A 16630-nucleotide genomic window follows, 5' to 3' on the forward strand; every position below is an offset into this window, starting at 1 on the left:
CAGCCGGCGCCGTGCGGCCGCGCCCTCCCGGCGCCGGGGGCAGCGGGCGGGAGGAGCCCGGGGGCGGCCGGTGCTGCGCAAGGCCCGGGCGGGCGGCGGAGGAGCCCTGGCTGGAACGCTGCCGTCGGCCCGATGTGGCGCAGGTCGGCGCCAAGCCCGGAGAAGGGATTAGAAGATGGTTCATGAAGCTGCGCGTTGGTGCCCTGAGGGAAGGGGCCGTTCCGGGGCTCGCCCCGCTGCCTGCCCGAGAGGTGCCAGGGGTTAGGCTGGGGAGGTGCGGGGATGGAGGGCTCGGGCGATGCCTCCCGAGCCGTGGCCGACTGGCGCCTGGCCGTGTGGACCCTGTGCTCCGTGCTCCTGCCCGTGCTCATCACGGCGTGGTGCAGCTTCCAGCGGTCCCGGCGGCAGCTGCTGATACGAGACATCTTCCGCAAGAGCAAACACGACTGGCACTACACGGACCTCTTCGGGCAGCCCTCGTACTGCTGCGTGTGCGCCCAGCACATCCTCCGCGGCGCCTTCTGCGGCTGCTGCGGGCTGCGCGTCAGCGAGCGCTGCCTCAAGAAGGCGGACCAGCGCTTCCTCTGCAAGGAGATCATGATGAGGGGCACCGGGGGAGGCCCCAGCTCCATGCCACACCACTGGATCAGGGGCAATGTCCCTCTCTGCAGCTGCTGCATGGTCTGCAAACAACAGTGTGGCACACAGCCCAAGCTCTGCGACTACAGGTACTGCAGGGGCGTCTGACTGCATAGGAGAACGTACAGAGCTATCTCAGTGTTGTGTTTTCCACAGAGTTGTTGGGAGACCACGCCCCAAAGGAGATACTGCAGTAGTCAGATAATACTGTTAAAAAAACATAACTTCAAAGAACCTAAAATTAAAATGGATGCTTGTGAGTCATAGATTAGGAGTGATTGCATCTCATGTCCACTCCTTCTCTTAATTGCATTACTCCAGCATGATGTGCAGGCTGCTGTATAATTACATGCAATAGATTCTCAGTGTCCAAGGGAGTTTGTATTTTAGGGGATGACATTAAGAAGCTTCTAATACATTTGTCAGTTGTACAGTGGATAGCCTGAGCAATTTGACTGGCACAGCTCACAGTTCAGAGAACCAAAGTGTGCATCTCAAAATTGGCATCTACTCAGTGTAAATAGAACAAAAAATGTGCTGTAGAGGTTTCAAGTTAATTTTTAAGAATGCTCAAAACTAAAGAGAAGTTTTATAAGCTACTGCGGTATGTTGTTAAAGTTTGTGATAAGAGTGTTTTAAAAATACGAGGAACTATTAAATAGACTTGCACTGTCAATAGTAAGGCTACTTGCAAAGTTGCGGTGCGAAAATGCAGTAATAGGTGCCCCTGTGTGTTACTTCAGCTTACTCAAAGGATGTCTTTTCAGCCTATATTCTGCCAGCTTTTGCTTTGCTTCTATGTGATACTGTCAAACTGCTTGGTAAGTAAGCAGAATTACAGAGTAAAAGAGCACATTAACAGAAACAAAACCTTGAGAGTGTGTAGGAGAGGAGGGAAGGGCAGGAATTTGAAGGCAAAGGGGAAAGGAAAGAAGAGGAAAGGAGAGTCACGGTATAGGGCAAGTGTCATTGCTACTCTAGTTGTGTGTTGGATTAGTCAGGAGGACTACAAAAATAGCTTTCCCAGCTGCTTAAATCAAGGCTTTGGATGGAGCAAATGAGGATTAACATTCTGCAGAGGCTGGAAGTGGATATTGCAGTATTTCCTCTTGTTGTAGGCTGTTTTCCAGGACAGCTTTTAGAATAGGTCATAAATCAAAGCAGTTTTGCATAACTAAATCAAATCAGCCTTGTACAGTTCTGTGTAACTTTTAGGTTTCAGGTTTAAAGGGGTATTATCAATATTAAGGACTGTATTAATTCATTACTAGTAACACTTTATTGAATTGAGTTCTAGTGTTTTATCTGTGCTCTTTAAGGATGGGCAGGAGTTCAGGTTCTTTTATAGGCTTTCCGTGAAACTGTTAATATTGCAAACAGGAGCATATTTATAGCACCTATTTTTTTTCATTAAAAAGAACCGAATTAATTCAAAACTGTTGGATTTTTTTCCCAGCAGAATTCAAATGCTTTCCTAGACCTGCAAGCATATGACCAATTTATGTAATTTTCTATGGTATCCAGGGAATGCATGGTTTTCCCTGTAATGTGTTTAAAATATTACTTATAATGGTGCATGTATGTCACTGTTGTACAGGGGACGGCGAGAATAACAACATAAGTTCAAGTCCAGGAAGAAATGGAATTATTTAATAAATTACAAACTCGTTTGTATAACTTGGTTCGCTTGAATGGCATGAGGCCATTGGTCCTTTGACCATCCACCTCTCAGAATGATTGGTTAAGACCCTACAACACCCATTTCAAAATATTTTCTCCAGTGTACCATAACAACACTGCATAACAAGCTTGCACCTGTGAGATTAAGTCTTGGTTTACAAAACCCTCAAACTGCTTTCAGCTAGCCTGCGTGAGAAAGGCAATACTTTCACAGGATGCTGGCAGAAAGCTGGAGAATTTCTCTGCTTTAAACTTTTCAGCATCCACAGATGTAAACATAAGTATTTTGACAAAAGTCTAAAATAAATGAGCAAAGTCAGTGTGCCTGTTTGAAGATTGTTTTCATGTTTTTTGGTCTTTTTTCCAGGTGTGTGTGGTGTCAGTACACTGTGCATGATGAATGCATGGTGGATTGTTTGAGGACTGAGGATTGTACATTTGGAGAATTCAAAGACTTAATTATTCCACCCTACTATTTGTCTATAATCAACCAGATGCGTAAAGAGAAAAGAACCAGTTATGAAAAGGTAATGGCCTGCTGCTTCTTGGGTTTAGAATATCCCAAAAAGACAACCAAATAAACCCACAGACAGACCTTGAAATTTGAATTCAATACATTGTCACATTAGCAACTGTCAGGTAAATGACAGTTTAAGATCTATTATGTACTTGCCGTGTTAATTCAGAGGTGTTTGTCATTTTACTAACATGGTTGTTGAAGCATAAGCAGACATGGATTTTTTATTCCAAAATAATGAGATCTGTCTTCCTTGCTTGAATGTTTTGTGATTTTTCTACTACTGTGTTCATAACATTGTAGTACTTGTTGTCCAAGGCACTGCAGAATCTTCAGCCTTGGTGTGTCAGAAGTATTTGTTTGTGTTTTGGCTACTTCAGACTAACTGGAAACTTCCTAATTTCAGCACTTGCAGGGGATGGGGTCTGGAGCAAGGCTATAAACATTTTCAGATGTGCAGTGTTTGTGTGACTGACTGTTTTTTACCTTTTGCAGGTGGTCCCTTACTGCAGGAAACACTGGATGCCAGTAATTGTGCTGGCTAATACTCGCAGTGGAAACAACATGGGTGAAACTTTACTAGGAGAATTTAAAATGCTGCTGAACCCCGTTCAGGTATTTACAGTGTAAAGCCACTGTAATAAAACCAAGGTTTGGATCAGAATAGACATCACTTTGCTTACACAATGGCAATAGGATCTTGTGGAAGATCAGTAAAGGAAACAAATTCATGCAGTTTGTTCTTTTAGAAAGGAACAGCTTCACAGAGAGAACCAAAAAGTGCAGAGGCTTCTCCCAGCCCCAGGTTTGTTAGGATTCTAATACCAGTCCATTTTTTTTGCTTACAGTAATACATGCAGTAATTCAGTTAATGAGAAGTCTCTGACTTTTGAAACAGTGTACACTTTTTGGAAAATGAACCATTTAAATCTTTCTAGGAAACCTATATTTGTTTAAATCCTCACTTTATTTGTGGAAATGTCAGCCTTGACAGTTTCACCGTGTAGTTGCTTTGCCCTTAAAATCCACTGGGATGTCTCAGGATGTTGACGTAAGGCAGGCAGTTGTTCCTTGGATTTCCTGGCTGCACCTTAATTCTTTTCCTTTGAAGTTCAAAACCCAGCTATAAAATACAGCCTAAGAAAAATCACTGTGTTTAAATGCATCCCAATAAGGCTTTAAAGAATAAACCTCTTTGTGTGCAGAGTATTTTAAAATTACTTTTATCTGAAGTCTTTCATCTTTACAGAATTCATCATCATGCTTCTAGATACAGACTTTTCCAAGGGCTCTGTCAACTCAGTTTATCAATGCCATTTAATCCTAGGAAGGCAGCTGGAGCTCTGTTGTGAATTTGGGAAATAAATCCTGCTCATAAAAGTCAAGACAGCTCATTTACTAATGTGATACTGCAAATGGAGAATCTTTGTTTTGTGTTAATTTCTTGAAGTTTTTTATCTGTGAGGCAAATGCTGAGTCATGTTCTGTGAACTTACAGAATTCCTTATTTTCCTTTTTTCTAGGTTTTTGATCTCAGCAAAATTGCACCTGCTAAAGCACTCCAGCTCTGCACTTTGCTGCCTTGCAACGCTGTCAGGGTTCTGGTCTGTGGTGGGGATGGCACAGTGGGCTGGGTCCTGGATGCAATTGATGAAATGAAGATAAAGGTATTGTGTTTTAAATTAAAAGGTGAAATGAGTTTTGAAGCTGCTGAAGTTCTACCCTTCAGCTCTTACCTGCATTTATTGCCTTCATCTTCCTGAATAGGCTTATAGAGGAATATTTGCATAATTGCTTATTCATATTGGGGAGGGGTGTGGTAAGTGCATGTTACGACTCCTTGTAGTTCAGGAAAAATATGAACACTTTAGATTTTAAATTATATTGATAATAGTTCTTCTCTGCAAAACAAGAAGAGAATAAGCTGCAGGATATTTTCTGCATTGTTATTTCCTCTTTGAACAGGTTTATTTTGTCATAAATGGCATTGCTGATATTGGCTAATGTGCTCTGACTGCTCACTTCTCCCAGCACTCTCAATCTTTTATAATAACCTCATAATTTTGCCAGCTATACTGGTTATGTTGCCAGTGCATGAATGAGTGCAGTCATTTGCTTCTGCTCTTTGTCGTATGTTCTGAAGAGTCTGTCTGTCTGCAGCCTTGCCTATTAATTGCAAGTAGAGGAGAAAAAAATAAGCTGTGTTTACTATTGATTTGAAATGGAAGATACTCTTGTTTATAGGGTGCTACTAAGAACTCCTGAGAAAATTAAGAATGGAGAATAATTACAAGGCTTTAGTGCTTTACCTAATAAACTTTTTCTCTAGTGCTGAAAGGAAGAAAGTTTTATGTCAAAGGTGTTTGGTTTTTTTACTGCAGCTTTCTTGTTAATACATAAAGTGTTGTAGCTGAAGGCCATTATTACAACTTCATGCATGGTCAAACAGCCTCTTTGAGAATTATTGTGTGCTGATAAAGTAGAAATAAAGTAACTATACAGGTTAATGAACATGACTATATGGTTATGTGGTCTTGGGCACTTGATATATTGTCCATCAGAGCCAATATAGTTGATGAAATCTAGGTTTTTCTTTGTTCTGTTCAAATTGAGTCATTTGCGTTAGGTAAAATACCGTAGAGATTATCAGCAAAACCTTTTTCTTATCAGCAGTAGGTTATTTGCTCCCTTCCTTTATCTTGACTCTCAAATACACGTTACCTGGCTGATAACCCTTCTGGAAAAAGTAGTAACCAAAGTGCCAATTTACTGGAAGTGCTTTTCATAGCTGAATTTCAAAGGCCATAGTACAGCTGAAATAATTGTTCACCCTTCTGTGGTGAGGAGAGCCAAGCCCTTTGCTAAGCTGGCTGTTCTGAACATGTGCTGTCACTCTGTGTTCTGCAGAGCTGATTATCACCTGCTCCATCTGTGGGTGACAGTCTGAAACCGAGACACTGACTTTGCTCCTTTGAATATCTGTATTTCTATATGTGGTTGAACACTCTTGTACTCTGTGCATCTGTTGTTTAGACCTAACCTCACCTCAGTCTTGTAGGTTCATTTGGTGTCTTGTTGCAGTTCACAGCCTTGTGTGTTACATCTCTCAGTGTTCATGTCACTTCCCAGATCCCAAGCATCGTTCCTTGGAAGGAACACTCTGTTCAGTGTTCATAATGCGTTGTTCCCATATTGTGTTTGTATTCTCTTTCCTTCTCACAATGTTTTAACATTTCCTTCCTTTACATTATGCCTGGGTAAGTAGCTCAATGTGCCACCTGCTCTGCCAGCCCCAGAGCTCTGCTCTGTGTATAACAGGCTGCTGGGAAGGTGAATTTATCTAATCTGAACATCTGGGGATGAAAGGGAGACAATGAGTGCTGAAGCAGGAGCTAATATGCAGTGGTTTTGTATCCTAGGGGCAAGAACGATATATTCCACAAGTTGCAGTTTTACCTCTGGGAACAGGGAATGACCTGTCTAATACACTGGGCTGGGGTGCAGGTTATGCTGGAGAAGTCCCTATAGAGCAGATCTTACGAAATGTCATGGAGGCAGATGGAGTCAAACTAGACAGGTAAGGAACAGTGAAAAGATAAAATGTATAGAACCAAATGCTGCTGTAGCTGTACTGATAGTCCATTGCAGCAGTTTTTTTACATGAACACAAGTATTGCCAGAAGGAACTACAACATAACTGAGGTCTGAATTTAGTCTTTCAGTTGTTCTACAGGGCTTAACTCTTCCATAATATACCTAAATTTGAATATTTTGCCTTAATTCCAGTATAGATATGAGATTCCTAACTACAGCTTTGATACTGAGGACTGTCTGTCACAAGTCTATGTACCAACTGTTGTTTTTCAGGTGGAAGGTTCAAGTAACAAACAAAGGATACTACAACTTAAGGAAACCAAAGGTATGGTTTGGAAGTATAAATATGAATTCTATTGAATACCTGTATATTTATAATTTTTTTTGTTGTTATCAGCGTCCCATTAAACACTCTGAATTTTAAACCCTAATAATGATATTTAATAAGGCATAACTGGAAGTTCTGTCTTACAGGTATTCACAATGAACAACTACTTCTCTATAGGACCTGATGCTCTCATGGCTTTAAATTTCCATGCCCATCGTGAGAAAACTCCCTCTCTGTTTTCCAGCAGAATTATCAATAAGGTGTGTTTGGTAAAGTGACATTTCCTTCTTGGAGTTTTTGATTTGACTCCAGGCTATTTTTAGGTTCACATTCCTTTACCACTACTTCCTTTCATGCCATTTTAAGAGTTTGAGTTAATTTTTCTTAGGAAGGGGATTCCATGGGTAGAACATGTTTGCAGCCCACTTGACAAGTGTTTTGCCTTGCCTCTGCTTGCTTACAGAATTTGCTGTTTGCTCAGTTTTTGCTCAGAATTTCTCATTTGCTTTGAAACTTCATGGGTTAAGGCCATTGCTTATTTCCTTTTCAAGTGGAAATCTAGTTTCTTATGCAAGTTGTAGCTCATGTCCTGCGGAAGGTTTAGTTTAAGGATGTGCAAATATATCATGTATGAGTTTTTGATAAGGTTTGCACAGCCATAACTGTACATAAATATTTCAAATAGTCTTCCTATGTATTGTCTTTTTCTAACAATGTTTTCTTCTTGTTTTGTTTGGGTTTTTTTGGTAGGCTGTTTATTTTTTTTATGGAACCAAAGACTGCTTAGTACAAGAATGTAAAGATCTTAACAAAAAGGTTGAGGTAAGTTTTTTAACTTGTTTATTCTCTGGGGAGACAGTGGAGTGCAAAAACGTACCTTGTGAAAGAAAAGGAGAGAAGCTTTGCACTTTACACTATTTGCACTTAATGATATTTGTGTATGGGTGGCTCTGGCCTTGGAGTTTTTTTGTGTTCCTTTTGCTGTCTGCAGCTTACTTCATGGAATTCATGTCTTTGGGCTTACTGAAAATTCCTAATTTTTTTTCTGACCTTGACTCAGTTCTGTGAATGCAAGCACTGATATTCAGCTGTCATTTGCTGTAGCACCAGAGGTTTACATAAGTGAGAGTTCCTTTTTTCATTTCTCTACTAACAGAAATTTACTACTGCTCAGGCTATCTTGTGAAATCAGAAGGAATTTTTTAAAAAATATGGAATGGAAACACATTCTCTTTGTACAGGGCCAATTTTTCTGTAAGTGGAAGCCTATTGAATGCATAAAATGAATAAGTTCTATTGAAGTACAGAATTTGATCCACAGTAATTAACTTCTGTTTGTCTTTTAAAGCTAGAGTTGGATGGTGAGAGGATTGAGTTGCCCAATTTGGAAGGCATCATTGTGCTGAATATTGGATACTGGGGAGGTGGCTGCAGGCTCTGGGAAGGAATGGGGGATGAACCTTACCCCTTGGCGAGGTACAGAGGGCATTTTTTGCTTTCTTCTTTCCCTCCAGTAGGCTGTGCTTATGTAGCCAGGCTTATCTGCAGGTCAGAGGGGTTCCTTGGGACAGTAGGCTATCTCACATTTGTTTATTTTCCTTGAATTAGAGACTTGGAGTAAAGGCATCCTACACATCAGGGGGGTTTTAAGACTTTCTCAAAAGGTCTGGCATGACAGACAGCAGTAGCATTGGAGAGGCTATTAACAATAAAGGGAGACTTCAAAAAGTAGAAAATAGATCCATTTCAGAATCTAAAATACCACATCTCATTAGAGATTAAAATGGAAAGTAAAAACAAAACATGTCAAAAATTTTAACTCCCATGTTGGGAGCAACACCAAAGAGAAAAATAGGTGGGAACATTTATTATTCCCTCTTGTGACTTCGTTCTTCAGAAGCCATCTATATAAGTATATTCATAGTTCTGTCCCAAGGCTTACAAATCCTGAATTTCTAAAAAATACTTGGGCAAGGTCCTTTACCCAAATCTAAAAAATTAAGGCATTAAAAGATTTTCCTTTGGATGAATATCTGTGTGAAAAGACAGAAAATTGTACAAGTTCATGGAAGAGAAATCTGCTGTGGGCCTTAAATGTGCACAATGAGCCTTGTAAAGTCATACATCCATAATTTCCAGAAGCCAGCTAGGGTATGCTGGCTGGTGTATGCTCCACAGTTGTGGGGTTTGATGGCTTTCTTTGCTGTTCAGTGTGATTTGTCCTCCAGCACAAATATATAAACATATTGATAGAACAACACTGGTCTTTTCTCTGGGAATAGCAATAAAAGGACTATAATACTTGGGCAGATATGCTGGAGCTCATCAGCATCACTGAAAAGAGTCTCATTTTTTTATTTCATAGACATGATGATGGACTTCTAGAAGTTGTTGGTGTTCATGGTTCTTTCCACTGTGCCCAGATCCAGGTGAAACTGGCAAATCCTGTTCGCCTGGGACAGGCACATACAGTGAGGGTAAGTGCTACTTAGGAACTTGTTCTAAATTTATTTTAATACACAGTACCAAATCTCAAGCACTCAACTGCTTGAATCAGATCTTAAGTTGCAGTTTGCAGTTGAGCTGGATGTTTCTCTTACTTAGTAAATATTATATATGTCATAATACACAGATGTCTGTTGCTGTGGTTGGTGGCCTATGAGTGCCACTCACAGTTTCTCCCTGGCCAGGCTGCAAATGTGTATTGCAGTTGTAAAAGGTGATTTCAGAGCCCCTGTGAACTGCTGTGATTGTGTTGTATTTGGTACCAGCTGATCCTGAAGAGCTCCAAGATGCCGATGCAGGTGGACGGGGAGCCCTGGGCTCAGGGGCCCTGCACTGTCACCATCACTCACAAGACCCACGCACTGATGTTGTACCACTCGGGGGAGCAGACGGATGATGATGCCTCCAGCCTGTCAGAGTAACACCAAGGGAGGGAGCAGGTGGATAAAGAAGAGCTGGAGATTTTGTGGGATTTCACATGCAGCAGCGAGGAACTTCAGCTTGTTAAAACACCGATGTCTGATCTAGATTAAGGTTTATGCACTAAGGTTCATACTTGTGAATGAACTAGAGCTGAGGAAAAAGCCATGCTTTTGCACTCATGGAAACTTTCACAGCTGAATTACCACAACTGGTTTGCTTTTAGGTTGGTGGGGATGCCCTCCAGGCTTTCCAGCTGGAGTGCGTTCCTGTAATGGCTGAAAAGGGACAGACGTCGCAGCCCTTCCTTGCTGTGGAATCAGACCTTGTGCACATACACAGTACAATGTTTCAGAGAGATGTTTCATACTCTTGGAAAGGGGAGCAGCTGGGAGTTTGACCTGCTTCCACCTGCCCTCTTCCCCAGAACAGTTCCAGAACAGAAAACCATACCAAGCAGAATATGGGTTGATGTTCTGTCAGCAGCCTGCTCCTGGCTGCCATCTCTGTTTGCTAGCAAGAGCAGTAACTCTGTGCACCCCTTTGTGCGGTGTGTTTCTGATAAGCTTCACTGGGAGAGTGGAGGATCTGGGAGCTCTGGGGAAGGTGCTCAGCAAGAAAATTGCTCTTGGACCAAAAGTTTCTGGAAATGTTCTTTAGGAGATGATCTTTTTCAGTGGCTTTGTAAGCCGGAGAGTACCCTGAGGTCTTGAGTTCCCAACATACAACTCAAAATAATTGTACCATGACTTGCACTGAATGATCCTGTGACTTGACTTTGCTTCAGTTCAGTCAGAAACTAATTCTAGTTTTTGTAAATAGCAGCATCACAGTTCTTAGGGAGGCTTTTTGGAGGAAAACTTGTACAAAGGAGCATCTTTTTTAGGTGTTATGGGGAAAGGGTTTTAAAGAAATAATAATGATTGGCAGATGCGGGGTATTTTTAAAAGACTTGTTAAAGATCTTGGCTCATAATTACCTGAGAATGATCAGTAGTAAGTGTCAGTCTGTTAACTTTCAATTTTAAATGTGGAGGTTGAGAGCTAAGTTTGCAGAGGTGGTATTCATGTGTGTAATTTGATTGTGGAAAAAAAGCATGGAAGCATTTGTTTCTGACTGCCTCTTAGGGGGTCAAAGATACCTTGTTGGTACCCTCATTTCCCTTATGAATATAAAGTGGGGAAGAAGATTAGTGGTTGATCCTGGTAATAAAGGTTCAGAACACTTATAGCGGTACACCAGGACTGTCAGCTTGGCATATCTGAAGCTTCTCAGGTTAAAAGCTTCTCAGGTGAAAACATCTTCATGGTTAACAAAAGTAAAAGATCTGATTCCTGTTCTTTTTGTTGTAAGAATTCTAAGCCTGCAGCAGGTGAGAGCTGAATTGAGATTTAAAATGTCTCACTGAGTAAATTCAGTTTAGTTACTGAAGGTGCTCTTCCAAGTAGGAAGAGAATTTATCCTGTGTAAGCCAAGATAATAAGTTGAGAGCTTTGGTCTGAACTTTGAATGTTGCTGCTTTTGTCATGATTCCCCCAGGTTTTTTTTTTTTTCCCTTATGCTGACTGAAAATGAGACCACTGGGTAAAGTCGGCTGTGTTTCTAGGTTTTTTAAAATAAAACTGTTTTTCAAAAACATGTAAAATGATGTTTGCATTAACAGTGAACGATCTATTTATATTTTAAAATAATTTATTGAAACTTGGCAAAGTCAGTATTTTTAAAACCTTCAATTGTAATCCTCTTTGGAAAGCATTTTTAACTTGATGGTATTCCTTGTAGAAAGTGTATGTACTAGAACTTCAATACTACTGATTCTCAGTGAATTTACAGCAGTCTGAAAATGTGATTAGAGTGTAATGAACTGTAAAGCAGAAGTCACTTGTAAATTCCATATTCATTAGCCTTATGCACCTCATTTTAATGATTTTATTGTATGTAAATATAGATGAAAAATAATAGTAAAATATATGTATGAAGTGTTTTAAATACCCTAAATATACTATGTTAGATGGATCCATTACCTTTTTTTTTAGTTATGAGCTTCATTTGTAATAGCTTCAAAAATCTTACAAGTTAAGTTATTATTTTTTTAATAACTTGTAACCATCAGCATCCTAAAAATATTTAAGTTCTATGCTTTAGTTCTTATGTAACTGTTGTTTACAAACAAATGAAGAATCTCTGGAAAAGCAGGGTATGTGCTCTGAAAGGCAGTATTTGAAATGACACCACTAGCTACGTTAAACTATTCATAATGCAGTTCAAAGAGTTCCGTGAAGCTGAACAGATGATTATTCAAATTGGTTTATAGCCCAAGAACTTTTAACTGTTGAAAAACTTCACTCTTTTGACTCCTGAAATCTAGAAAAGAAATAATTGATGCCAAGGCTGGAAGTCTCCCTGTGTTACCACAGATGAGGGATGAATAGGCTTCTCCGCTTGTGCCCCAGTGGGGGCTGTTGTGCTCCCACTCACTGCAGTTTACCAGGACTCCAATCCAACAAGTGTGAAATCCCCTGGGAAAGGTAAATCCATCATTCCTGCTGGAGAAACAAGGTGAAAGTAGCATCTAACTGGGTGCTTGTTTGGGAAAACGCCTGATAAATGGCCTTGTTTTTGGAGGTGAAGTAGTTTGTCTCACCAATGGACTGTAAGTGATGGCAGCAAATGTGGCCATAGTGGCCATGGGGAAGCCTCTTGTGAAATTGTATGTATGGTTTAGAGAACGTTCTGTAAGGGTGGAGTGTCCATTGTGACTGTAGCTGGCATACGTGTAAGAAAAGATGTTGTAAAAAACATACATAGTTAGCCCTGGAATCTGTTGGGAAGCCTTGCTGTTTCAAACTGTTCCTTGATTTCAATGTATCCTCCTTTCTGGTGTGTTGCAAATTGAGTTAAAGCCTGCTTAGAATTACTTTGATGGTGCTGTTTCCAGTTTTAGCCCAAGTTTGGTGTCAGCAGTGGGCTCCCAAATTGTCTCGCAGCAGGAATGAACTTGGCTAGTTTGTAATAGCTGTAGCTGCCCAGTGCTGTGGTGTGCATTGTGGATGTAAACTGCTCCACACTTTTTAATTGTAGGTGCATAGAGCACCATTTCAAACAGCTACTCCATCCCAGGAGTACCTACTCCTTGTAGGTTGGAACCCTGGAAATCGCCACAGTATATTCTCTGTCTGGGAGAGGGGACTCTGCAGCTGGAGCTCCTGTCCTGCACTGAAGAATTTTCCCTTATCCTGTTAATCATTAACATTGGAAAAATAGAGAAAACGATATTTCAGAAAGTCAAATAACAAATTGTTTCTTCCGTCAGTCTTCATACATTATAGCTTTGTGTAAAATGTACAGAGTAAACAATAACACTGATTGTCAAGCACTTACAAGTGAGTTCATAAAGTTTATTTTTAAGTTGTATTGCTGCATCCAGTAGCTTAACTGAAGTTGGGTCAGATTCTGATAACTTTCTTTACTGTAGGTTATTGGTCCTGAGACAGGCAATACAAAAAGCATAAATCTGCATGGAGAGCCTTTCTGTAGGTCAGCTCCTTCCCTGGCTCACACTGCACTTGTTTACTCACATTGAGAGGATGTGATGGGTATTTTTATGTGCACAGAACCTCCTGTCAAAGGCTTTGTCAGAAAAGAAATTTGGAATGGCTTCACACAGCTGTTCTTGGCTCAGTGACCCACCTGTTTGGCTTTTCAAGTCACCATCACCACCAGGACTCCAAAGGTCGTCCAACACCCCTGGCCTGTATTGAAAGTAGAATCTTTGCTCTCGCTGCTGCTGGGGGGAACCTCCCTGTTCTCCACAGCTTCTGAGAACTGATCCTTGAAGGGTTTGGTTTCAGTCTGGCCAATTCCTTCTGGTTCTGTGTTACATTGCACTGAAGCTTTTACAGTGTGTGTTACTGTATCTCACTGGTTAAGTAAAAAAGCACTGCACCTTTAGCTGTGATCAGCCACAATGGCATCAGTGTTAGAGTAGTTACTAGTTTTTACTTGGCAACAAATGCTTTTGGTAGAGCAGCACTGTAACCCAGTTAGTCTGTTGGGGAAGAGCAGGACACTTAAAAATCTGCATGTGTTCTAACTGAAAATCCTTTTAGGTCTGTATTTCATACTGACTACTAACAGTTTTCTTCCTTTTGGAAAATAAAAAATTAGATCTTCAGTTAGAATTAAATTAGGCTGTCTACAGATTCAAAAACACTGGGATGTAACTGGTTCTGTTGAATATGAAACAATTTAAAATGCTGGTTTCTTCTGAGAAATGAGAGGTGCTTCTTGAACACAGGGATGAGGCAGCAGAGACCACTTCTTCCTGTAGTAATTAAGTATAGAGAGAGAGTTTACACATTCTTTATTTCACCAATGTTGAGGCCACAGTTCTGAAGCACAACATGATCACGATTTTGTTATCTAAGAGTGCTGAATACCCAATTCAGGCTTTGGGCATCTCAGGGAGATACTTCAAGCCACATGCCTTGACTAAACCTAGTTACATTGTGCAGACTTACCTTAGCTGAGGACCTGGCCCTTAGCTCTTCAAAAGTATGAATGTACTCAAAATTGTACCTTTTAATACTGCCCTGTGTCCTGTGCTGTGCCCCCCTACTGCTGTACGTACTTAATTCTTTGCATTAATTTGCAACTTTTTTGTAGATTTCAGCATAAAAATAATTTTCTTTGTAAGATTATGTAGGAGTTCATATTGTATGTGAGTTTATTGCATTCTGTACCTTCAAGGTTTACATCCCTCAAAAGCCATTTTGTCTGCTACAAACTGCTGTAATCCTTTGAGTACCTCCAGCCATCTTCTCTTTCTAGAATTTTTGTAGTTAAACAGAATGGATTTTTATTTTTGTAGCTTGTAACTTCAGTATGTCTAGTAGTGGTTTAATAAGTAGTGATCAGAATACTGTAAAAATGTTGCTTTTAAGAGCTGTAACTTAAATTAGTAATTACTTAGATGAAAATGTCAGCATATTAACAGTTTAAAAAAAAAAGTTATTCTTTAGCTTCACATGCTGTGATGCTGCCACCTGGGATTTGTATTGAATGTGTTTGTCTATATGTTTTAAGTGGCACTAAACAAGGAAAATATGAGCTTAAAGTGCAAAAAATAGGTCAAAAATATAATTTTTAACATTTTAGGTGGTTTTCAACTGAGAAAGTTGACATTGGGATTCAGTATTTTTTTATTTCCCACCGAGCAGTAAGAAAGGAGTGATCAGTGGACTCTCGGCAGATCAGCTGTTTCCTTATGGTGTAATTTGACATCTGTATTTAGTGCCCAAACAAAAGCAGACACCATCTGCACCATTCCTGCCCCTCAGAGAAAAAACCCCAGAGCAAACCCCACAGCTCGCAGCTGTACATATGTGAGATCTTATGTGCAATGAAAGAACCAGTCAACATGATCTTAAACCTCCAAAATAAATGTTTCAATCTAAATTGGCTAATTTTTCCTTGACATCAAGTGATGAAAACCAAACTGGTTTTCCTTTGGTTTTGGAAAGAAGGCAGGCTGAAATGGGAGGGTAAGGAGATAATCCTGTAAAAGTCTTTGTTACAAAAGATGAGAAGTCTGCTTTTATTTGCTGCAGAGGCACAGTGAGTGTGATTTCGTCTCATAAAAGTTTGTGATGGTTGGTGCATTAATTACGTGGGCACGATGTGTGATTCGGGTCAGGTTCTGCCTGAGAAACTGCAGCTTCAGTGGAGCCACAGAACTGCCCCGTTCTGTGGTTGCTCCACATTAACACAGGGAAACTGAAAACTTCAGTCGGTTGTACCATTGTGCATTGAGTGACTTACACTCCCAGAAGACTCTATTGAGAAACATCTGCTCCATGTTCTTCATAAAAATTTGTAAATACAGATTTTTCACAGCACTGGTTCTGTTACTGTATTTCCTAATGCATCTGTTTGTTGTCTTCTTATTTGTACTGTATTTCTCTGTAGATTTAAGTGTGTGGATTAAAGTATTTAAACTCAGTTTTTCCTTCTCCTCATTATGCATTAAAAAAATGTGAGTCTTCAACTCTGCAACAGCCCCGGGATGAGGATGACTGCCTCGCTCTGGGGGGCCTGCAACCAGATAAGCTTAGGTATTTTGAGAACAAAGTTGTATTTTGTTGAACTCTGTGGCCATGCTTCTGCCCGAGATTCCTGCTGCAAAATCTTGGCATCTCAAACCTCAATACATGGGAAAAATTCTGGACAGCTTGATAATGTCATTTGGAGGTAAAACACTGATAACCTGCAAAGATCTCTTAGCAGCTGCTTGCCTGCTCCTGGTTCATCCTTCTCCACCCCGGGGAGGAGCTGAGTTTGTGTGGCTTTTCAATAGGTGTGGTTAAAATGGTTTGAACTCCCAGGCTTAAACAGTAATGTGAAATGTCCGTATTGTTCCCTCTCACCTCTGTTGCCACTGATCTGGGATCTTAAAACAGTTTTTGATGCTGCACGTGTTTGACTCGAAGAGGGGAAGGAGCCCTGCAAATGCCTTACCTGTTGTCTGAGACCGAAATATTATATTTTATGACTTGAACATTTTCTTAAAGGACTTTTAAAGCTGTATTCCAAAAGCTGCAGAGAAGACTACCGAACCCTGACTGAGGCCTTACACTGCTTGCTGATGAAGATAAGATAAAGTAACAGCTCAGGGCTGGGGACATTCACTGAGCATAGACCTAACACCTCCAAGATGAGGACCACAGCCCCAGGGCTATCAGCTGCCAGGCTCGAACAGACCCTCCAGCAAAGGCCTGGGGCAGGAGAGGCTTTGGGTATCTTGGAAAAGCCTCTGGTCAGAGATGCAGTGACCACCCATCCTCCAACTGTGCAGAGCCCAGCTGCGGGGTCCTCACCGGGGGGGGTGAAGCTTGTCCACAGCAGGAGGGGGTGACATGGCCCAGCACAGGGGCCCCCCCGAAGGGGCC

The 16630-nt window shown here is 40.9% G+C and overlaps 1 protein-coding gene across 1 annotated transcript; it reads left to right on the forward strand.

The window, feature by feature from the left end:
- Positions 1-282: 282 nt before the first annotated feature.
- DGKE (diacylglycerol kinase epsilon) lies at positions 283-11592 on the forward strand (the record flags this gene model as incomplete). Its single annotated transcript, XM_082294064.1, has 11 exons — positions 283-728; positions 2687-2846; positions 3332-3451; positions 4360-4503; positions 6256-6413; positions 6704-6755; positions 6905-7018; positions 7509-7580; positions 8107-8234; positions 9124-9235; positions 9530-11592. The coding sequence occupies 11 exons, from the start codon at positions 283-285 to the stop codon at positions 9683-9685; spliced, it is 1662 nt and encodes a 553-aa protein (XP_082150190.1). The 3' UTR covers positions 9686-11592.
- Positions 11593-16630: the final 5038 nt, after the last annotated feature.

The sequence above is a fragment of the Coloeus monedula genome (genome assembly GCF_965178545.1).
Source record: "Coloeus monedula genome assembly, chromosome: 19".
Classification (NCBI taxonomy): domain Eukaryota; kingdom Metazoa; phylum Chordata; class Aves; order Passeriformes; family Corvidae; genus Coloeus; species Coloeus monedula.